The 22,738-nt window shown below is 46.4% G+C and overlaps 1 protein-coding gene across 4 annotated transcripts in view; it reads left to right on the plus strand.

Annotated features, from left to right (window-relative positions):
* RAPGEF1 (Rap guanine nucleotide exchange factor 1) overlaps window positions 1–22,738 on the plus strand; it is an 84,632-nt gene that overhangs the window by 42,459 nt on the left and 19,435 nt on the right. For 2 of the 4 annotated variants that reach the window (XM_053996790.1, XM_053996791.1), the window contains exons 5-11: window positions 1,015–1,103; window positions 1,480–1,632; window positions 2,991–3,114; window positions 4,381–4,564; window positions 5,116–5,631; window positions 11,952–12,154; window positions 14,620–14,778. In XM_053996790.1, coding sequence (XP_053852765.1) covers window positions 1,015–1,103; window positions 1,480–1,632; window positions 2,991–3,114; window positions 4,381–4,564; window positions 5,116–5,631; window positions 11,952–12,154; window positions 14,620–14,778 — 1,428 coding nt within the window. The remainder of the gene's footprint in view (window positions 1–1,014; window positions 1,104–1,479; window positions 1,633–2,990; window positions 3,115–4,380; window positions 4,565–5,115; window positions 5,632–11,951; window positions 12,155–14,619; window positions 14,779–22,738) is intronic. The other 2 variants (XM_053996792.1, XM_053996793.1) reach the window with 1 other exon arrangement.

Here is a 22,738-nt window from a genome sequence, read left to right on the forward strand (position 1 = left end):
TTCCAGTTGCAGCTACTGCACTGAGAGAGCAATGCTAGTTGTTTCCAAGCTCCACAGACAAGGACACAAAGATGATACTGGAATGATGACACTGTACTTCAGGCTGCTTTAAAAAAAAATAAAATTAAAATTGATCCCCTGCAGTTTCCTTTGTGTAATATGCTGGGAAGCCAATAGTGGCAGGAAGCACTGCCAGTTTTCCAGCCTGCCTGTAAGAGGGGCATGTGTTTGTATCTGTGAGCAGGAGATCTATTTGTCAGCCTCAGACATCCATAAAATGTTCTCTCTGTCTTTCTGGTGTGAATGATTGTTGCTTTGACTGCTGGCAGACTTAGAGTTCAGGATTATCATGCCCTTATCTCTTTATCCAGAGCCTTATCTGCCTATAACAGATACACTACAGTAGCTTCTTGAATGATTAAGTCTTCTATTGCTAATGTGTTAAAAGGTGGCTTCAGGGAAAGCTGGCCTTTTAAATGAAGGTGTTCTCTGTTTAATTTTTGGTTGGGCATTTTACAGAAAACTTGCTTTTTGAAACAAACACATTCTTATTTATAAAATATAAAGCAATTATTTAATGTTGGTTTTGGCTAGATGAAGTACTCCACTGGGTAAGAGTGTTTTGTACTCAGATCTATGTGTGTAAAGCCAGTTTACCATTATCTAGGGTGTTGTCTGGACTGGAACACATTTGTGAGGCAGAGGAAAGAGGAAACATAGCAAAAAGACACACATATGGGTTTGTGCAGAATCCCCATACAGTCAGGGCTAATGAACTTCACTCAAATACTGCCAAAACTTCCTCTGGGTGCAGGCTGCTCCTTAGCAGCTGTTCTGCATCATCTGTGTGGCTCTGTACCAGACTTAAACCCAGCTCAGCTCTCTCTGTGTCCACACCATCATTAAACCATAACCAAGAGTTCACTGCAGTAGCATTCCTTTGTGTTCTGGCCTGTTTAAGTGCAGCATTCAACAAATAGTGATTATTCTCTTTTTCTTCTCTCCATCCATCAGGAGCTGGTCAGACTCACGATTGAAAAGCAGGAGCATCCCTCTCCCACAAGCCCAGTTAAACCCAGTTTACCAGCATGTAAATCTGACAGGTGGGTCACTGATTTCTTCTGTGGTCTGATATAGAAGGGATAATTTCTGGCTTCTGAGAGTTGATTTAAATCATTCAGCTGTTCTTCACAGAGGGTGGTGTAGTGTTCTTCATGTAGCCCCCCATCCATTTCAGCAGGATTGCTAAAAGAGAAGATGCTATGGTAGGAAAGACACCAGAATCTGGCAGTGAAACAACCTTTGAGTCACATGCACACTGAGCTCTGCATAAACATGGAATTCCACCTGCAGATGCAAATTCTGCCTGCTGCTCTAGGTGCCTGTCTGATAGCACATGATTTAAAATAGGTCTGAATCTGTCAGGGCTGTGTTCCAGCTGTGGTTTATGATCTACAATCTGTGTTTTGCATGTTGCAGCCCATCAGAACTTCCCCTTACAGACCGAGAAATGGAGATCCTCAACAAAACAACTAATATGACTCAATCCAACGAGCTGCTGACTGACTCCATGGATGAAGAAGTTGCACCTCCTAAACCCCCTCTGCCCAGCATTCGTGTGGCAGAGAACAGGTAATACTGCCCAGCCAGCTGGCCAAAGAACACCAGTGCCTCTTACCAGCCTGTTGCTTTTTATACAATCTTGCAAAATGTGCACAAGAAAGGATCAGTGTTGCTTTTGAACTTCCAGTCCTCCAGAGCAATTTTTCCCTGCTCCTGGACTCTGCTTTGTGTTCTGTCTCTCTTATTATTATTTTGTGTCTTTTCCTTTCTTTCTTTTTATGTGAGGATAGTGCCCTGACATCCACGCATGAGAGGCATCACATAAATCCATAATAACCTCACATAAAACTGTGTGATTTCCACAGTGTGCAAGTGTCTTGGGCTGCTGTATCCCATGGGAAATGTTCATTTTACCTCGGGGGGCAGTTACCAATCTGTCCTGCACAGCCAGGTTGTTCAGCTTTGCCTATCAACTTGAGAGTGAAAGCCAAGAGTGTGTGAAAAAAACCCTTGTGCTTGGTTGTTTTTACCCTGTTCTAAGAGTAACCACATGAAAGTTTCTATGTTCTATTTTGAGACGGAAGAGAAAACCCCCAATTTGCAGGTTTTTGTGTGTGTGTGGTGTTTTTCTTCTCTAGTACTGGTGCTAATGGCTGGTGTGAAAAATACATGTTGTGGTAATTTGAAAATTTGGCATCAAGGGCTGTGGCTGACAAAAAGAATCACATTGCTGTGTATTTCATGAATTGTCAAAGGTTATATAAAAATTTCGTGGTATGTTCCAAGAACAGACTCTGTGTGCTCTTGGGAACTTCTCAGGCTTGATGACTACCAGAATTACGTGTCATCAGAAGCAAAAGCTAAAAGTCAAAGAGTTAAACTCTCACAATACTGTAAATGTGTGGGTCTGACACAGATTCATGCCAAAACATGGGGCCCTCACAGTGCACCTGGTGAGAGCAGCTCTGACCCTTTTGTTCCCTGAAGTTCACCAAGAAAACAAAGACCAAAAAAGAGAATTTTCCTGTCCTGTAAATCTGTGAAACTTTGAGCATTTTTCACATCTGGAAGGTTTGAGGAGCAGGGGGGACTTCTGTGAATGGAAATAATATTTGGGTCAACTAAAACATGTAATTTGGTTTTTCACTGCTTTTATTTAGAAATAATTGCCATGCTAATTAGCACCATTCAGAATACTTTTAACAACAGCATTTGTTTTTGTTTGAGAAATACCAACCTTAAAAACTAAATCACTTACCAGGACCTTACCTGTGAGAGTATTCTTAAATCAATATTTGTAGTGGATACATTTTGCTGAATAGCTCCTGGCTGACAAAAGCTTTCTGGAAAACATCTTGTGAAGCCTCTGAAAATCTTTTTTTTTCTGGAAGAGTGATGGAAGCATCAATTCCTGTTGTGTCTTGCAGCCCTCCACCAGCACTGCCCCCTAAAAAACGTCAGTCGGCGCCTTCCCCCACCAGAGTGGCTGTTGTGGCCCCCATGAGCCGAGCTACCAGTGGGTCCAGTTTACCTGTTGGGATCAACAGACAGGTAATGGCATAACCCCTGTGTGAAAGCCAAGGGGCTTTGTGTGCTGTGAGCTGGAGGAAAAAGCTCAGGGAGATGCTGAGAGCTGCAGGTCCCTGCTTGTCCCAAGCAGCCCAGCACAGGCAGCCTGCAGTGGGAGTGGCAGTGGCAGGAACAGCAGCGTCATAAATAATGTGGACAGCTTAATTTTTTTTTTTTTTTACAGTGTTGTTGTGTTTATTTAACAAATTGCTACAAACTTTGTTGCCTTGAGGGGTAGCAGAGTGTGAGGATGGGAGTGGCTGAGTGTTGCTGTGTCAAATAGATCAGGGGACAGCAGCTGGCTGAGCTCCCTGACATCTCACCAGGGTTTACTCTGAGTGAGAGCAGAAGTCTGTCTTCATCCAGTCACAATTTCGAACATCTTTTCACTCAAGCAGTAGTTTGAGCTACTGCTCTGACCACTGCTGGTGCTTTGGGGAAATTTGTACATTTTCTGGTAGAAAAATGGGAAAGTTGTGTGCGTGTTAATCACATTCCATTTCTTGTGCTTGTCTGGGGTTTATGAGGTTGTAAATGGCTGGGTTTGCTTTCCCCATTCAGGAACTTACTAGCTCAGCAGTGAGGACCTGAATCATATCAAATTGCACAAAAATCAAATCTTGTCCTCATCCCCAAAGCCTCAGGTTTGGCTTCGGGAGCCTCTGCTGTCATTTGGCTGACTCAGATAAAGCTGTGGCCACTCTTCAGTTGAAATTACAGTCACACTAAGGTTGTTCTGACAGAGTGGGAATAGTTGAGGGGTTCACTCACAGGTTCATAAGCTTGAGGTAATTTCTGAAATGGGACCATAGCCATAGGCACAGAAAGTTGTATCTCACTGTAGTTTATTTTCCCTTTGCGTGCACCTGAGGTAACCAAGTATTTGCTAAAGCCCCAGGCATGTCATGAGAAATCTTGCAGTGTCATTCCCTTGTCTCAGTGCCATGACAAGCAGTCAGCAGTCACACATAGCTGTGAAGAACTTGGTCATCTTCTCAGCATCTGTAAAGTCCAGTGGGGGCCACAGCAACCCCTGCTTGAAATCAAGAACACACAGAGCTCCCTGGCACGGGCTGTTTACCACATCAGAGGGTCTCTGTGTTCTCCATGAGCTTAGAGAGGGTCAGCAGCAGTGATCCTCTCCCCTCCTGTGAGGTCTTTGCTCCTTGAGCTGCATCTTCCTCACTAGCGAGCTGCCAAGAGTGATGGTGATTTGATGGTTTTCATTTTTTTATTTTTCTCCTGAAGGATTTTGATGTTGACTGCTATGCCCAGAGGAGGTTGTCAGGTGGAAGCCACTCCTATGGGGGGGAGTCTCCTCGCCTCTCTCCGTGCAGCAGCATTGGCAAACTGAGCAAGTCTGACGAGCAGCTCTCCTCCCTGGACCGCGACAGCGGCCAGTGCTCCCGCAACACAAGCTGTGAAACCCTGGGTAAGAGGGGCTGCTGGGGCCTGTCCCTCTGCTCTGGGAGCTGAGGTGCAGGAGGTGATGTAGTTAATGCACTGCACTTGCAGCTGCTGTCTTGAGGCTGCTGCAGGCAGTTCAGTGCAGAGCTGGTCTGCCAGAGAGGAAAAAGCCCAGGGGAATGTGTTTCCCTTGCTGTAGGTGATGGTTCTGAAACTCAGTTCAGCTCTCAAGTGGAATGTTTTCTTCATTTCAGCCCTGTCTGCAGAAATTACAGTCCTGGTAGACAAAAGCAGTGCTGTTTCTACATGCTAGGAAAGAAAATAAAAATATAAATACGACACAAATTATGCAGATGTCTACCTATTGAATTTTTGTTATTTGTTTGCTAGTGTAAAGAATTAATTATGAGTTATATGAAGTCTGGATGTTACAGAAGGTGTAAAGATGGTCCCAGCTGCAAGGAAGTTCCACTCTGATTAAAATGAACTGATTAACTGATAGAATGGGAGGGACAGAACTGAGAAGGGCTAAACAGCAAAAGAGAGAAACTAATACATCATCCTCTGTTTACCCAGATCAATCAGATCACTATGATCCAGACTATGAATTCCTGCAGCAGGACCTCTCCAACACTGATCAGATACCTCCTCAGGGGCCAGGTGTCCTCAGCCCATTGCCAGAGTCCTTGGGTGAGTCTGGCTCCCCTTTCCATGGACACACTTTCCAGCTCCCGCAGGGCAGCTCTCCTCCACTGGAATTCTGCAGCCTCTCGGGAGCAGCGCCGCCGACAGAGACTCCCCCAGCTTTACCAGAGAAGAAGAGGAGGAGTGCAGCCTCCCAGACCTCGGATAACTCGGGCTGCAGGGTGTCCTACGAGAGGCACCCGTCCCAGTACGACAACATCTCCGAGGATGACCTGCACAATGCCGTGGTTGTCCCGTCAGTGCCCTTCACGCCCTTTGCTGCTGTTCTGCCTTTCCAGCAAGGAAACTCTTCAGCACCAGTGGAATTCATTGCTGATTTTGCTGCTCCAGATTCGAACAGTGACCCAGAAAAGCCGCCACCTCTGCCAGAGAAGAAAAACAAGCACAGTAAGCAAGTTCCTGCGTTTGGGTTTTGTTTTTTACCTTGCAGTTGTGGCGCTTCTGATCATCACTAAGTAATGGTGGTCATGGTGATGCTCTTAGTTGAGTGTGAGTGTCAAGAGCAGTTGGTCAATATCAAAGATATGGAGGGGAGGTGTCAGTGCTGTGGTGGGCAGGGAGTGATTCCTGGGGCCAAGGTCGATCCAGGCCCAGGGGATGTGGAATCACACAGCATCACCCATCATTACTGGATGAGACCATGTTACTTCTCTGTTCACCTGAATGTGAGTCTTTGAGGCACTCTGCCTTACAGATCTTTCTGGTCTGTTCTCCCTTTTTAAATCAGTTCACTCCCCCCTTCCCCAATTTTATTTTCCCACTGCAGAGAAGATTTGGGTCCTCTCCAAAAGCTTGGAGAAAGGATTGCTTTGCTGTCCAAAACCCAGCCTTGCCAGAGCAGTTACTTGGCAATAGGAGCACAGTCACCCACATAGCTGTGCAAGACAACACTATTAACTAGAGTCCAGTACTGCTGTTTTGCTACAGGATCTCATTTCCTTTGGATGCCTGAGAATTTCCCACATCATTAAAACAAGCAGCCTCTAAAAGCAAAGGCTCCTGTCCCCAGCCAGACTCCTGGCACACCAGGGCTGACCACATCTCAAGCTCACAACCTTCTTCTGATTTCCTTAATGTTCATGGCTGAAAAATGTGAAACCTCTTGCCAAACAGGCAGCCACAGTGCTCTGCCAGGGAAGGCTGTGGACTGCACAGTGAGATCCAGCAGATATTGGTTTACTGGTCACTGGCTGGCTTTGCAGCTGTGTGTTGCACGAGGAGGTAATGTATACAAGATCTGGAGGAAGAGCATTACATTGCATGGCTGGCAGCCCAAGAGAAGAGCTGATTTCAAAGCGCTGAGTTGGCCTTCTGGCTCCTTCCTGCAGTTTATAGACTTCTCACTGAGAATAATTTTTGTCCAGAGAGGTTGTGGACTCCCAGTCCCTGGAGGTGTTCCAGGACAGGCTGGATGGGGCTCTGAGCAACCTGGCCTAGTGGAAGGTGTCCCTGTCCATGGCAGGGGGGTTGAAACTGGATTCTTCAAGGTCCCTTCCAACCCAAGCCAGTCTAAGATGCTGCAATTCTATGTATAAGGTGGAAGTAAGAGTGGTGTGTGGTGTCAGGGTGTGTTCTCTCCATTCCTATGTAGTGTACTCTGCCAGTCACTGCTTTAAAATTATGCCTTGTCTAAAAGCATTTCCATTATCCCTGAGTGACCAGTCCACATGAGGAACCCTCAGGGATTTTACTCAGAGCACAAGGCTTGACCCACCTGAAAGTGAGGGTCATCCAAGTGTCTCCATATGCAGGAAATCTCTTTTGTTCCTCTCTGGTAATCAAGCAGTTAAAGACACTAAAATCAGCTAAAAAAGAGGCTGAGATGGTTGTTTGTGGGCAACAGAGAGGAAGTAAATGGGCACAGGCAAAGGTGTTACAGCTTGTGCTGTTCAAAATCCTCACCTGAAGTATGAGCTGCCAGGGGCTGTGATACAAACACGTTAGTGCAGGATCAAATCCTTGTGGATTAGCTGTTGCTAATGAGGGGTGGCTGTTACACCACTCAGGCTGGGAGGGATGCAGGGAAATGCACCTCTGTGCACGTAGGCAGCTTCAGTGGAGGGGAGATTCCTGGGTGAATCTTGGGTAAGAGGAAGTTTGACATTTGAAAGGAGAGATCTGAGCTGTTTGCTAGTGTCTTTAAGCCCCATGTCTTTGTTTTCTGGTATCACACAAGATGCCAAAGAGTTACTTGAAAACAAGTTTAAAAGCAATCTGCATTACTGCTTGAGCTCAACTTTAACTTTCTGTCTTTCTTTAACCTCAGTACCAAGGCCTTGTGTGAATCTTCTTTGATGTTGGATTAGAGTTAATTGTAATCTGGCACCATCAGAAATTTTGGGAGTATTGATCAGATTGCATTGTTAGGAGAGGTAAGAGCTGTTTCCTAAAGTGTTGTCAACTCTGATGATTTGATAAAGCATCCTTACTGCTAAACTTGTTGGTAGTCCTGGGGCTGATACCTGATGGCTGCAAATGTTTTAGTTGCACTCATGTGACACTGAGAACTTGTTTTAGGTTGTTTTTACTCCACAGTATATCACACCACGGATTTGTGGTTGCTAATTTTACTTTTTCAGCATTTAAAAGGCCAGTCAAACATTTCTCAGGCTCTGTGGTGACACCCAGGATATTTTTTGCCCAGAGGCTGATGCATGTAGTTATTCTTGTGTAATCACACAGGGCTGCTTCCACAACCTCAACAAGCTCCTGGGATCTGGAGGAGATGCATGGATTTGGTAAAAAAATCCAGAGCTCACACAGATGGGACTTGGCTGTAGTGCCTTTGTTGTGGGTCATCTCTTGGTAGCTGGCAGTAAGTGTTGCAGCAGAGACTCTGATGGTCTTTACTGGTAACATACAGAAGATTTGCTTGAGTTAACCTTGTGTATTGCAGTGAGCTGTGCTCAGAGGGACCTCCAAGAGTTGACTTCTGTATAATTTACACAGAGGAGTGATAGGGCTTTTAGTCTGGCATGAGTTATGGTTATTTTACTGTGCTGTAAGAGCACATGTTGCTGTGCTAAGGGCAAATTACTCCAGACTGCTGCTTGAGCACCAGCATCATGCTCCTGCTGAACAAGACACAGACACGGAACAGCTTCTGCCATTAAGAGCCCAGAGTCAGAAATAACAAGATCCTTTCCCCAAACAGCTTGGAAACTACTGGTGAGGCACTTATTCATGTCTCCCTCCCTGTCAGTGGGAACAAAACGCAGCCTGGTGCCCAGTGAGCAGCTGGTATTTAACTGCAGGAGCCACGCTGAGGGCAGGCTGGGCTTAGCCAGCGGATAATGCCAGCTCTGTGAAGAGCAGCTCTCGTCCCAGAGGTGACAGCAGCGACTGCCTCATTGACCTTCACTTCTCCAGCGAGTTGCTGTGTGGTATAGCTTAAGAATGTCCATTATTTTGGCTCTTGCCCAGGCACACAAATCTGTTGTGCCCGTGCAGAGCCCAGCTGCCAACAGCACCGGGGTTGGGCTGGGCTGTCAGGGAGCCCTCCAGGGGAAATGCTGATGTGCCTCACCTTATTGCAGGTGTGCCTTCGTGCTGATCATCTCCTAATAACCCCTCTGGACTCCAACAACCACTGGTTCTCTCCTGCAGATGAGGAGAGCTGGCTCCTGGGAGAGCAGTACCTGTGACTTCTGCCATATGGGCAGAGTTGGTGTGTGCTGGAAATCCCTGAGCAGCTTTAGCTCCTTCAGAAATGACAGTCAAGGCACTGCAAGCAGATTGCTGGGAAGGTGTTCCAGCCTCAGTCTGAGATTTCATGGTTTTTTAAATTTCACATATTTTCTGTCTGGGTTAAGAACTGACATAAACTGGGCATGTGGTGGGAGAGGTTTCTCTCTCACGCCTCCCTTCTCTCCCGGGGTGCTGCCTTGAGACTGTCACTCCACCCCAGCTGCTCACTGGGGAGTTGCAGCCCCCATCCCTCCCTCTGCACAGTTGCTGCAGGGCGTGCAGCCTGAGCTGAGCTGCTGATGTAATTTCCCATCTGCTTTTAAATTTCTGCCTTGTTAAAAACCACAGTGGAGAGGGAGAGAGAAGACCCTTTGCAAACAGGAGTCAAAGGAGTGCTCTTGCTCTCTTACTCTCCTGTTCAAGACTGGCAGGATTTTAATGACGCCTATTTTGATTTGAACTCTGCAGTGCCAGGTTTGTATTTCACCATCCCAACTGTTTTTCACTTTGCCTAAAAACAAGGATGACAAAGTAGAGGCAGAGACATGCTCACCTGCCCAGGACTAGTTGGAACAAGCCAGGCAGGGGAGCTGCCATGACGATGGGATGCATTAGCCCCATAAAGAGCTGAGATAAAAGAGCTCTTCATTATTCCCTTGCAGATTGAGTTAAGGCTCTGGACAGCATTCACGCTCACTGCCCTGAGTTGCAGTGATTTAATTTCACCCAAGTGTCTAATGTGATGCCCTTTTCACCAACACTTTTGAGTTGTGGTGTCACTGCAGTGCTTGGTGCTGTTCCAGGAGCTCACAGCTATCGATCCCCAGTGGTGGCTGCAGATCTGGGTGTTCAGTGAAGCACTGCTTTTGTAGGTGACTCAACACGAAGAGTTGATCTGGATTCAGCAGTATCTGTTACATCATGCCAGCACTGCCAGGCCTGCCTTCTTGGCTTTTGTCCTGCTCAGCTGATGAGCTCTCAAAATGTGGTCTTTTCCTCAAGCTCTTGTCCTCTGCAAGGACTCCTGATCCTTAGTTCAGTTTTGCTGCTAGAGAAATATCTTTCATAAGCCTTCTTTAGATCTTGTCCCCTGAAATTGTTGTATGATACCAGGGCATTTTCCAGGGCACAGGAGCACCTTAGCCAACTGAATCACTGATACTTGAGAAGACTATTTTAGTAATTCTGTATTTCCTGCACCATCACCATGATTCCAAATAAGACAGTATTTCCAGAAGATGCTTCTTTTCACTGTGAAGTTGGTCTGGGGAAGAGCAGGGAGTCTGAGGGAGGAAGAGGGGCAAGGCTCAGGTGGCAGGGAGAGATGGAGGTCAGAATTCCAGCAGCTTTGGCAGAGCTGTGCAGGACTGGCTGTGCTGCAGGACACGAACTGGTTGTCCAGTGGCAGGACTGTGGGGTCACAGGATGGGGACAGCAGGTGTTACCGGTCAGGATTGAAATCCATCAGCTCCATTTCCTGTGCTCCCATTGCCTCGACCTGTTCTTTTTCATTATTTCTTTTTTTATTTATTCTATTTTTTTGGAAGAGGGTTATAATTCTTTTGGGGAAGGGCAGCTGTGTTAGCTCCATTTCTAAATGGAGTTTAAAATATTAGAGGAAATCTGTAAAAAGGTGCCCAAGACAGGTGCAAAGCAACTCCTTCCTGCTGGCACATTTGCAGGGCTGTATCCTGTTTAGAGGCTGGCCCAGGGTCTGCCTTGGCAGGTGAACAGAGGACTTTGCCTCGCAGCCAGTGTGGGAACCAACTTCATGATGTGCAAATCCTGCACTGTGCTCGTTGTATTTATGGCTTTCACTGAAGTCATCCACTCCTTTCAGCTGTACAACTGAAACACCAGCAGAAGATGAATAATTGCCACCAAATGACCAGATTTACAAAAAGTAACAACTGCTTGTTTATCAGGAGGAAGGGAGGGATGATCACAGTGCCTTGTGCATGACAGCATGTTTACAAGAAGGCCTTGATTAGTCCTTCCCATGACACTTACATCTATTTCTCCTGCTCTCAGGTGTACAGAAAGGGGTTCTTGTGTTTTACACTATTCAGCACGCTTCTGATCCTTAATAATGAGAGGTGGGTTTGTAGTAGACTTTCTATGGCACTGGATGTCATCCTCCCCCTCCAACACTAAAATATTGCAGCAGTAACTAATCCTCTGTCAGAGCTGCCTAGGCTCACCTGTGTGGGCTTTTTTTATAGATTTTGGAAGGAATATTGTACAGATGGAAAGGTCCTCTAGACAAGGTTTGTTCCCATTTAAATTTCCATTGAGCCACATCTCACAAAAGCTTGTGAATCAGTTGAGTTTGAAAACTGGAGATGGTAAGTTGCTTTAAAAAGGGATGGGAGCAAAGGGTGTTGGATTTGAGCTAAGGAGGTAGGAACACATGGTCAGGGGCACTTTTAGGAATAAGTATTTTGTGATTAAGTATTTTGTAGCAGGAGTGGCAGTGGCGTTTAAAGAGCTGAGGGAGAGGCACACCCAGTCTCACAGGTAGGTGTTCTCTGATAACAGTTTTGTCAGCTTGCTAGAATGGAGAAACTCTGTATGCCTCCTGGTTCTAGAAATCTTGCTGACTGCAGATAGGAGACTAACTGTAGGCACAAGAATTATTACAGATTTATAGCTCAGGTTGCATTGTTACACTCTTAAAAAGCAGACTGACACTAACTATTCTGGTTTTTATGGTGACTTGGATATTAGCTGTTGAGGAATATTCTCAGAATTGCCATGGATTAGGTGAGGATTTGGGCTAAGCATCAGTGAATGAGACTCCTCAAGTTGCTGTTTGGAGACCTCACTGGTTCCAGAGTATGATCAGCTGTGTTTGTGGCCTGGGATGGTGTTTGTTGTGTGCTGGCTCGCAGGAGGAGTGTTTGCATTTACAAGGTGGATGGCAGCTGTGGGTGCCCTTCTGAGGACAAGCAGCTGCCTGCTGACCCTCAGCTGGGGTTTGCAGAGCAGGACAGTGAGTGTCACCTCTCTTTGCCTTGCAGTGATGGCCTACATGCAGTTTGTGGAAGACTACTCAGAGCCACAGCCGTCCATGTTCTACCAGACCCCTCAGAACGAGCACATCTACCAGAAGAAGAACAAGTACCTCAGGGAAGTCTATGGGATCAATGACTCCTTTACCAGCTTAGACCCCTCTCAAGATCTGGCACCTCCTCCTGCTCTCCCACCCAAGCAGCGGCAGCTGGTGAGTGACAGACACCTCAAGGCCACCTGGCAGGGCCACCAGGCTCTCAGGAACGGCTCTGCTCTTCCTGCTCCTGGTTCTGACAGGCAGAGGTGGTGGGAGGATGTCTCACTGGTGTTCCCACATCGTGCTCCTTGGCAGCTTGTGAACGTGGCTTTAGGCATTTTGCATCGTGTACGTTTTTGCTGCTTTCCAACCCCGCGTTCAGACCGTTCCCTGCAAGCTTTGAAAGTCCTAAAATGCCCTAAAAATGAAACATTTGTCTTCCACACGGCAGGGCTGAATCTGTGCCAGGCTTGTGTAACGACAACTGCTTGGAAGATTTTGACACACTGAGCAACACTATTTTCAGGAGGTTGCTGCACTGTTGTTCCCACTGCTGTTTTGAAACTGTTGTCAGAGATGCCACTAATAATAACTGTTTAAACAGAATAACTGCTGTTATGTTGTCTGCACAGACCTTTGGTATAGCCACTACTTCACTCGTGCATGTTTCCTTCACGTTGGTCCCCTTGTGTGAGTGAGGATTTTACCTTTCTCTCAGTGTTCTGCTGGCCCCCCAGGCTGCCAGCAGGGAAAGGCACATCCACATGTGTGTGGGTGGTGGCTTTAACAGCACAGAAAAGGCCATTTTCCATGCGGGGGATGAAATCCTGACCTCACTGATGGCAGCAGCAGTTTTGTTTCCGACCTCAGTGGAGGGTGGGATTTTGTCCCATTTCCTTTTAATGGTTTTCCTTTCACTTCTTTTCGCTCTCTTTTTTTTTTTTCCCCAACTCCAACCTAAGGTATTTTGTTTATATTAATTATCTTATTTGTTCTGTTTAAAAAAAAATATTTTGTTCTGATGTAGCTTACTTAAATTGGCCATAGCTTTAACAAAATGGGAGGAAATGTGGGAACAGAGCCATGGTCTTACCATTGTGAGGGTGACTCGTGCAATATTTCTTCATGTTGTATGTGCTAAAGTTTGACTGCCCCAGAGTGTTACTTTTTAACTCTAATTTTGGGATTTGCATAACTACATTCCTGTGATGCAAGTAGGAATCCTAAAAATATAAACTGACAATTTTGGCTAAGCTGAACTGAGTATTATGCACTGATTATTTGTGGGGACAAGACCTTAAATGCTGGCATCCCATTTGCTTTGCAGGGATACTAAAGAGTCTACAGGACTCATCTCTGGAGGATCAGGCAGTTCTCCAGGGTCTGTGGTCCCCATCAGTGTGACCCTTGCCCTGTCACTTGTACCTTGCAGCCCCTTGCCTGCCTTCCCCTCCTGGAGGTGGCTGCACTTCAGTGACATTTCTGGAGGTGACTTGGGCTGCACAGTCATGATCAGAGTTTGCAAAGCACAGATTTACTGCAGCCATTGTGCAGAAGGGAAATTCTGCTCCTGTCCTGAATTTGATGGCTGAAGCAAAGCATTTCTTTGCTTCCCTTTAATCATTTTCTGGACAGCCAAGATGTCACTGCTTTGCCTGCTGGCCATTCTTGTCATTTTACAAGCTGATACCATCAAGGTGTTGCTTGCAGTTCCCCTGAAGCAAAGGTTTCTTCAAGTGCAGCCTCCCTCCCTTCATCCCTCTGTTGGGAAAGAGGTGCAAGCAGGTGATGGCTTATACCACAGTCCCTGTAAAAGCCTCTTGTTCCTCTGCTCCTGCTGCCCTGGGAGATTTTATTTGGCAAATCAAATGGGCATCAGCTGCTCTAGCAGCAGCAAGTTTTGCTGGATGGACTCTTCTATAATATAATAACGAGGAAGTCCTTTCTTGTCAGCTTCAGATCTTAATCAAAAATAAGGTTGTATGTTTGCATTGTATGTTTTATTCAACAAGTCTGAGAAAGCCTGTGAATATACCTTATCCTCTCTCAGTCTCCTTACCATAGGGGAATTCAGGAGAAATTCCTTGCCAGGATTTGTCACTTCTGGTGTAATAGCTGCCTCCTGCACATGATTATAATCTTGGACTGGACAGAGAAATGGCAGGATGTCACTGTCACCCAGTCCTACAGCAGTACCAGTGAGGATCCACTGGAGAGGCCAAGTTCCCAGTCTGCAGGTTGCCAGAAAAAAACAGTAGCGTGCAAGAACTGTGTGCTTAGAGCCAGTTCCTCCTTTGGGCGTCTGCCCCCACGGCAAGGGGACAAAAGGGCAGCCAGGAGCAGCTTGTCTGTGCCAGCAGCAGCTGTCCACGGGTGAGCGGGGAGGGGGAGGCAGGAGTTCATTTTTTAAGGGATTTGTGAAACAAAGAAGATTTGAATTGTGATTTTTGCCGTGCCTCTTGAGCTCAAGAAAGGCATATTGGTGTGTCTGGCTCTGATGAGCTGCGTGAATAGCTGTTTGTTTAGCCAGCCATTATATGCATTGTTTTACAGTTAGCATTTCTTGCCCTTTATTCATCGCCTTTTCTGTGCTCTCTTTCTCTGTGTCTTGTGTCTCCTGCTTTCTCCCCCCTCCTCAGCAGGCCTCCTATGCTGCCTCTTCTTTCTCCTCTGTCTCCTACTGTGTCCAGCAACCTAAAGTGCCCTTCACCCCCGAGGACTGCGGTGCCACTCAGGGCCTCACTATGTCAGTGTCTAACTCCTTTCTCAGCCGGCACAGCTCCTTTCCTGTGCACTCGGTGAGTTCTCTGCGCTCTGGAACACGTGGGTATTGTCTTACTGCTGATCCCTGCTGTGCCAGTTCTCTGCTTGCCCTCTCAGGTGAAGGTGGAGGTTCCTCTGGGGGCTTTTGAACTCCTGTAGTCACCAGCCAGGTGGGAGAAACGGTGTGTAAATCCCACCAAGTGTAAATCCCACCAGGTGAAGACAGGGGAGGTGTAGCTTTCTTTATATGACGTGTCCATGTTGACATTTGTGGCAGGGGACTGAGGAAGGAGAGCTGGCCTGTGTGCCCAGGCACACTCCTGTGACCTCTGTGTGCCCCAGGCTGCACGTTGGAGCTGCAAAGTCTTTTTGTCCCATTGCATAATGCCAGTGATGTGGATGAGTCAGTTAAAGGCTGCTGTGTGAGCCTGGCCTTGGGAGAAATAACAAGATGCTGTCCCCAAAATCCATGGATTTAGTCAAACATGTGGAACAGGGGCTGCAGCTCTTTAATTTTTTTCCTAGAAAATGGCCTCTACTAGATCTTCCATCTCATTTTTGCCTGTCTGCTTCTGTTCACATCTCCATGGTCCCAAACAAGCTCAGTTTGCCTGTATGATTTGCTGATGGATGAGCAGGGTTTTCTCTCAAGTGCTGTAGCACTTGTGAGCAGCCTGAAGAGAAAATGGCAGGAGGAGCTGGAAATCATTTAAAGCAAAATAGTATTAGAGCACTGCTTAAATCTCTAATCAGCTGCTTAAATTAAATGGTAGTAATAACAAAGTCTTAATATAATGAAATTAAACTCAGCCATGGGATTCTGCTAGCTCATCACTGTGAGGCTCATTTTCATGTAAAACTATGTGGTTATGCTCTGATTGCCATGTGATGACATGTGAGAATACACTGGTTTTTGACAGTGACCTGGATGTTTAGTAAATTAGTTTTCTTCTGGAGAAGAAATTATCAGACAAGACTTGAGAAGATTCCATAGTGTTCCATTAGTTTCATATTAAATGTTTGAAAACAGTATCCTCCCACTGTGCCACTGCTATCTTCCCATTTCAGCGCTTACTCATTCTTTAAAAATTAGTGATAATCACTGGTCCAAAGAAGAAGAAAGTATTCAAGTGCTTTACAAGTAGAGCTACTTCACAAGCCATGAATGAAAGCTTTTGGCTTCCACTTGTGTGAGAGAGAGCAGTTTTGCTGCACAGATGAAAAGGCTGAGGGGTGGCAAGGTTAGTGTTTGCATAAATTTGTGGTAAGCAGTTCTAAAATTTGAAGTAAAAGTCCTGAATTGTACAGCTCTCTTACTTGGTAGTGGTCCTTGCTAGCAAAACATGGAACTGTAGGACTAGATAAAAGTACTTGACTATTTTTGATTTAATTGAGAGGCTATAAATATGATTCTATAATGTTCTAAAAATACATGGGCACTTTGATTTAAAAAAGCGTCCTTGTTGGATTAAATGGTTACTACCTATTAAATTGCTCTGACCCATTCTCATCTTACTTTGGACTACATTACTGTGAATATATTATTTTAAGAAATATTAAAACTTCATTTAAAAATCCTTACTCATTTTCGCAAGGATTTGGTGAGGGGTAAAATAAATGGCTGGAGCATGAGGAACAATGAGAGCAATGAGACAGTGCACTGTCAAATGCACAAAGGAAATAAGCTGAATTAAAAATGGTGATTTTTCCATTAGTGCCTTTAAATTAGGATAATTTCATAGCTCCTCATTACTCTATCTGGTCTATTTTTTCACAGCCAAGAATGAGATTTTTCACTGTGAAAGTGTCTCTTTGAGATACAGAATACCAATGTCCTTACATGCATTATAGCTGACCCATGTAATACCATAACCACGGTTTATTCCATTTCTCCTGTCCCTAATAAGAGATGTGACCCAGCTGGGGGGGTTGGATCCCTCCCAGGGTGACACCCTCCATCAGCACTGGAAGGAAGGAGCAGAGCCCCTCCTGCAATCTGCCCCGGGAGGTTTCACTCAAGGGATGCCACGAGCTGCACCAGGAGCACTTCAGCATGCTGCTCTGCTCCTCGTGAGCTCTTGTCTTCATTTCTCCTCTCTCCCTAGAGAAAGGGCACTCAAGTGAGCGCTGGTGAAAAATAAACCAGCCAAAAATCAGCATTAGCTGCCACCAGCCCCAGCGAGGGAGTCAGTGCCAGGGGGAGCACACCTTTCAGACACTGCCAGCTGAGCACTTGGCCTCTTGTGTACCCAGATAGCAGCAGTGGCTATCAGATCTCCTAAAATTACATATCTCCTACATAAACTGTCATTCATTCTGCACAGGAAGCAAAAACCTCCTTGGATCAATACCAGGAATTCCGAGCTGCTAAACTCGATGGCTGTCCACTGACCCAGTGTCAGCAAGGCCCTGCAAGTGTAGCCAGTTTTCAGAAAGTGCCCTGTGCTTTTTTTCCTGCCCTGGAGACTGGCCTAGGGAGGCCACAGGAGTCACTCCCAGGGAGGACCTGTCCCTGTCCCCATCTGTTCATGTGCCAGCAGCAGGGAGGCCGAGCCAGCACCACGCTCTGCTTGTTATCCCCTTAGCTCGGTGCTCCAGGTGAAGGATTAGTGCCTTACTCCTGATTTACATGGCTTAACAAGACTGTTTGACTGTTTTCAGACAGCAGAAAAGAGGTGAAGTTGTTCAGAGCATCTTTTAATTTTTAATGGATGAGTTTTTCTAGAGCCCTGACTCCTTTCTCTCCAGTCAGCACTGCAGGGGCTGTTGCAGCCCAGCTGCCACCCTCTGTCAGCCCACTAATTGTGCTTTTCCCTCCTTTGCAGGAAATTGTGTCAGAGGTAATAGCTTTTACTGGATAGAGGCAGATCTTGAGCAACTGGATCAGACCTCATAGGTTTGGCAAGTTGGGCTGTTTTTTATCCGAGTCTGACTCGTGTCTGGCCTCTGTGCCAGCAGGGCTGGTGTTGGTAGTGTGGGCTGGTGTTTTAAGGAACTGCATCATGTTCCCCATCCCATGGACAGCTGAGCCATTAAATCCCACACTGGGGGGACAACTGGATTGTACTATCAAGAATCATTCAAGGGATTCCCACCTCTTTTGAAAGTTCTAAGCAGTGGGGAAGGAGGTTTGCAACAAGAAGGCATTGGTTGTGGTTGGCAGTAGTTTCTCTCCAGCTGATCACCTCCCTCCCTTCTTGTGAGCACAGAGCTGTTGTCCCGTGGTTTAATCAATCCTTGTGCTGTTTGCCTGGAAATGGGTGGGCAGGTATCCGAGCAGCAGGGATAATCAGATCTTGAGATCTTGTTACTTCCTGGCAGCTGGAGAACTCTGCAGTGGTAGAGGAAATATCCGGTGGCGAGCTCCACTGCTGCCCATCCACAGGTTTTCCACCGAGGGCTGCAGAAAGTCTTGTGGAAGCTTTTCCTCACTGAAACAAGGAACAGCTGTATCTCCAAGGCATGTACATGCCATTAGTGGAAATTTGGCTGCGTCCTTCACTGTGGAGAAATAAGTTGCCTTTCTCAAAATGTTGGGTTTTTTCTTATGTTTTCTTTTTAATTAAGAAACATTTCTGGTAATTTACCAGGAACCAATTGGCTGTCAGATTCCAGCAGAAGGCGCAAGTGATTTCCTTATGAAAGCTCCAGTTCTGCGCTTCTGTTCTCACTAGTTCTCACCATTCTTGAGCAAATTGAGCAAGTGCACAGAAAATTCACAGCAACTGTTCTTCTTTCTTGTGTGCGTGCTAACGTATGTTCAGGAAAAGGGGGGTCAGATAAGTGATTAAAGGCGTGCAGGACGCAGCCATGTGCTTCCCACGTTTTCCCAGCCTTGTTCCCGTTCCTGGAGCTCACTTCCAGCCTGCAGCACACACCAGGCTCTGGCCCTCAGCAGAATCCGAGCTGTTGTCATTCATATGGTGAGAGCCTCAGTCAAACCACAGCTGGGAAGTGCTTGCTCCTTTCTGTCCTAAGGTTTTGGCTCCTTAATTTGGAGCAGAGGGAAGGGGGATTGAAAAGATTTGCATCCCTTTAACCAGCTGTTCTGACTTAGGTATTGTTTTGCCTTTCCTGTTTAGCATTCCTTCTGTGTTTGTGTTCATTTCCACTGCCTGTGGCAGGCCTGGACACTGATATTAATAGTGCTGTTGCCTGCTGGCATCACTGGATCTTCTGGGGTGGTGAAAACCACTTCCTCTGGGGGTTTATACATTTTCCTTGCAGTTGGAACACTGCAGGTCTCTGTAGGTCTTTCTGACCAGTCCCATGTTGACTTCATAGGTCACACACCCCCTGTTTTTCATGTGGCTGATCTTTTAGAAGTCTTGTCTTGGCCTCCAGACTCTGTCTTTTCCAGATCTGCCATCTTGATCTGGGGGCTTTGTCCACAAGCCAAAGAGTTGATGCTGTAGGTGCAACTGAATTGAATTCTGATATTTTCCAAAGAGAGATGCATGACAGCATGGTTAATAAATCTTACAAATGTTTTCTTCCCCTGCTGTCCCCTTATTTGTTCTGTTGCAAAGATGGGCAGGAATCTCTCCTCCGCGAGGAAAAGTTTGGATTTTGTGTTTTCTTGTGCAGAAGCCAGGAGACACAAGAAGCCCCATCTGTCCCTATACTGTGGTTACCATCAATTAAAACCAGGGAGGTCAGCTCTGCAGCCAGGTCAGAGGCCTTGCTGAGAAACATTCCAGCCTGAGGAGGTGCTGCCTTTCCTGTGGCAGTGCTTGAAGCCATTCTGTTGGCAGCTTGTGTTTCCAGCCATTCATTGCAGGAGCATTTCCTTCCTCATTAGCAAAAGTACCTGGAAGCCCAGCATTGTGTTATGAGATAGGAAGTCTTTTCAAATAGTTGTCTGTGCAATTATATTCTTAGGGTCTAATGACTTTGCAACACCCAGTATTTTGTGAACATAATTCTGTACTGTTACAATTTGGGCATCCAGTTCTGGCACGTTGCCCACATAGTTCCCTTAATAACATTAGCAGAGGAGATATGAAAGATTGATCCTTTCCTCTGATAGCTTCATACTTTGGGAATCTGATGCTCTACCTGATCTGGGAGTGTCTGGCCGGATGGCAGATTAATTTGGCAGAAGTCCATAGGGTAACTGAGAAGGCTGTGCTTAAAAGGTAAAGACTGTGTCTGCTGATGCTGCAGATGCTCTCTCAGCCATATAATTGAATTCAACTTTGGATTTGGGCTGGAGACTGCTGTAACTTGCAACCACTGACTCTCTGCATATATACCCCTGTCTCCCTGTTAGCTGTGGTCAGCCATGCCTAGTGAGTGTGAAGAAAGTATCTCTCCTGAAATAAGTTTTAATAGAAAAAAGTGCTTATCTCCTGCCATCTAATCCAAATAAACAGCCAGAATGTCACTGACCTTTGGGACATCCTGGAACAAAGCTTCTAATGATGGAAAGCTGTTCTGAAATATTCACAGTTGCAAAAAATCAAAGGCAGCAAATTGAAAAGGTTGAAAGCTGCTGTCTCTGGGAGACCTCTGTGTGTCACGGTGTGTGGTAAATGTTCAGGGCCAGGCACGTTTGCTTCCTGCTGTTCCCAGGAGATGAGACTGCTCCCAGCTCAAAGCTGGCTTTGTGCAAACACTTCCCAAGTGGCACAGAGGTCTTTTTAAAAACCCCTGCACTGGTGAGAGGAGAGGGAGCTCTCTCCTCTCCTCTCCCTGTCTCGGCCGTTTGCTGTCACAGGTCCTGGTTCGTGCTGGGACCCCCTCTTCTGGTCCTGTGGTGGGAGCTGGCAGTGTGGCCAGAGTTTGGATACAGGAGAGCATCCTTTCCCATAGATTCCTGTTGCACCCTGTTTTGTAGCTTTCCCAGAAGTTATTTGGAAGTACTTCACTTAAAGCAAAGCCATGGAGTAGGAGGTTGTGTCCGTGAAGCCATAACCGAGGCCTGACTGACCCTGCAGGAAACCTCTGAGAAGCTGATTAAAACAAGCACTGATTTGTTTCCAAGATAAACTGTTGCCTCTTGGGGGGAGCACTAAAGGATGGCTTGTTTCCTTGAGACAGTTGTGTTGAATGGACTGTCCCCTCCCCAAGAAAAGTATTCATTTTAGAGGATGACAAGGCTTCCAGGAGATGGACAACACCCAGATCCCATGGAAGCCATTGCTGCAATTCCTGGGGCAGCTGCTGGCTGGGCTGGGTCAGGCTGGGGAGCAGCAGGAGTGGGTGCCATATGGACATCATCTCCACTGCAGGGTGGGTTTTTCTCCCTTTGAAAAGTATGCTTCACTCTTGGCTCTTGTCCCAGCACGGCTGCATAACTGGAATTCCAGAGCTGCTTGCAGGCTCCGGAGGAAGGAGGGGGCTCCCTGGCTCCTTTTCTACAAGATGCAACTTTACAACAAGATTGGAAGTTGAGAGCAGGCTGACTAATTAATGCCAGCAGACCAAAGGCTTCTCTGCACTGTTCCCTTTGTTAACGGCATGCTGAGAGCCTGTCTGCATCCTTAAATGATTGTTCACGGATCACATAATGAAGATTAAGGCATTTTCATGGGTACCTAGCCCTTAAACTGGCATTTTCAACATATCTCACGCCAAGAAGTTGTTCTGAAGGTGTATTATGAGACCAGGGAGAGAGAAACATACAGTGATTGTCAATACTGACTTATCTGCATTCAAACTTCTAAAATTTCTTCAATGTTATGTTATATTTAGGTCTAAATTGCCTTCAAATTAGGATTAATGTGTGTGAAGCTCCTCGAGGCAGGAGCTGTGCAAATGTTCCTGCCCCAGGAGCAGTAACTCATCTCCCTGAGCTGCTGGTCCAGGCTGCAGGCAGGGAAGCAGAGTCTGCCCTGAGCTAACCCTGCCAGTGCCTCACGCAGGGCTCTGCTTGTCCCAGAGTGACTTGTCTGAGGACAGTCATTTCCTTTCGCTCCTGCCCTGCGTGAGCTCCACTGCTGCTTTGCAAAAGCCTGGCTTTTCCTCTGGGTTCAGCAGGTCAGGGACAAAACCCCCTGGACCTCCTGGGTGGAAGATGTCCATCAACTACAAAGCGGAGGACAGCGTGTGCCGCCTGTGTCATGGGGGTGCAGGAAGTCCAGCAATGGGGGGGCTGGCACAGAGCTTCTGCTGGAGCTAATTATTTCCTCTACAGGAGCAAAGGATCTTCTTACCAGCACAGCAGTTCTTTGAGTGCCTTCTTGAGCTGTTGAGCAGTGGTTTGGGGTCTAGGCTGGGACTTGGGGTGATCATTGGAATATTACTGCCAGTGAGATCATGAAATACCAGGCAGGCATAATGAATCTGCTGAGCCAAGATGATGTCATGAGCCCGGCGTCTTACGAGGGATTTAGTGGTTTGTGCCATGCAAGTGAAAATGAATAAATGTAGAGCATTTATCCAGGCAGAAAGTAAATACAGAGATTAGACTTGTCATTGTTACTGAGGCAGCTCCAAAAGCTGACAGTGTCCCAGGAGCCAGCGCTGCTCATCCGGAAAGAAATGGGCAGGAAGAGAGAGGAGCCTGTCCTAGAGCCACTCTCCTTTTAGCCACAGGCACATGAAGGGGATTTGCATTTAAATTATTTTTCAGTAGTCTTTTAAGCTCTCTTTTCAAAGCATCCCCCTCCTCTCCTCTGTATTATGGCCTGCAATTTGTTTTGGGCCCTGAGAATACACCCAGAGCACTGCTGGACTCCACTGCTGGACAGCCACTCAAAGATTAAGGTGGTGGAAGGTAAAATCTAGTCATTGACCTTTACATTTCCTTTCCTTTGTAGTGGAAAAGGTTTTTTTTTGACCAGGCTTCTAGCCTGAGGTTGTTCTCAGTTTAAATTTTTAAGCCCACGTCTTTCCTAGGTAGAAACAAAAATACCACTGCTGAGCTGGGTGCTGCTGCTGGGGCTCAGGTGATGGACTAAGCTTTGGTTTTTCTTAACTGCTCAACTCTCCTGAGAAAATGTAGCCTGAATTCTCCAATTCCTGCCTTTGATTCCCTTTCTTTCTACATCA

The sequence above is a fragment of the Vidua macroura genome, chromosome 21 (assembly GCF_024509145.1).
Source record: "Vidua macroura isolate BioBank_ID:100142 chromosome 21, ASM2450914v1, whole genome shotgun sequence".
NCBI classification, from domain to species: domain Eukaryota; kingdom Metazoa; phylum Chordata; class Aves; order Passeriformes; family Viduidae; genus Vidua; species Vidua macroura.